At 28.2% G+C, this 397-nt stretch overlaps 1 protein-coding gene across 1 annotated transcript in view; it reads left to right on the top strand.

The window, feature by feature from the left end:
• Nucleotides 1–88, top strand: part of LOC116700890 (olfactory receptor 51F2-like) — a 28,861-nt gene extending 28,773 nt beyond the window's left edge. The window contains 1 exon segment of the mRNA XM_032534337.1: nt 1–88. This exon segment is cut by the window's left edge and continues 41 nt beyond it. Coding sequence (XP_032390228.1) covers nt 1–88 — 88 coding nt within the window.
• The last annotated feature ends 309 nt before the right edge of the window (nt 89–397 follow it).

Genomic DNA, 397 nt, shown 5'->3' with positions numbered 1-397 from the left:
GAAAGAAATCCCAAATTATGGTGAAGAAATGACTCCTAAAGTGACCATTTGTGTATCTGTTTTAGACTTTGTGTTTAGGACATTATGACCTTTAAATTAAAACTCATTGATAAATTTGAAATAAGCAACAGCTATTGTACATACTAGATACTTTTTTTGACATCCCACAAATATTAATATTAAATTAATTTATTTCATAAATTAAGATTACAACAATTTAGCTTTACATAAAATAACTTTTTTTAAACAACATAATACAGTAATAACACCTGTCTACATTATTACACACCTACACTAAGGGTTTTCTGCTTACTAGTTTAATTTATGCTTATATGCGTATGTGATAAAGTTCTTGTGATCAAAGTTTGTCGCTGCATAGTCTTGATGGAGTCTGCTG

This window comes from Etheostoma spectabile, chromosome 13, assembly GCF_008692095.1.
Source record: "Etheostoma spectabile isolate EspeVRDwgs_2016 chromosome 13, UIUC_Espe_1.0, whole genome shotgun sequence".
In the NCBI taxonomy this organism is placed as follows: domain Eukaryota; kingdom Metazoa; phylum Chordata; class Actinopteri; order Perciformes; family Percidae; genus Etheostoma; species Etheostoma spectabile.
Note: the sequence above shows the minus strand (reverse complement) of the source record. Positions and strands in the feature narration are given on the sequence as shown.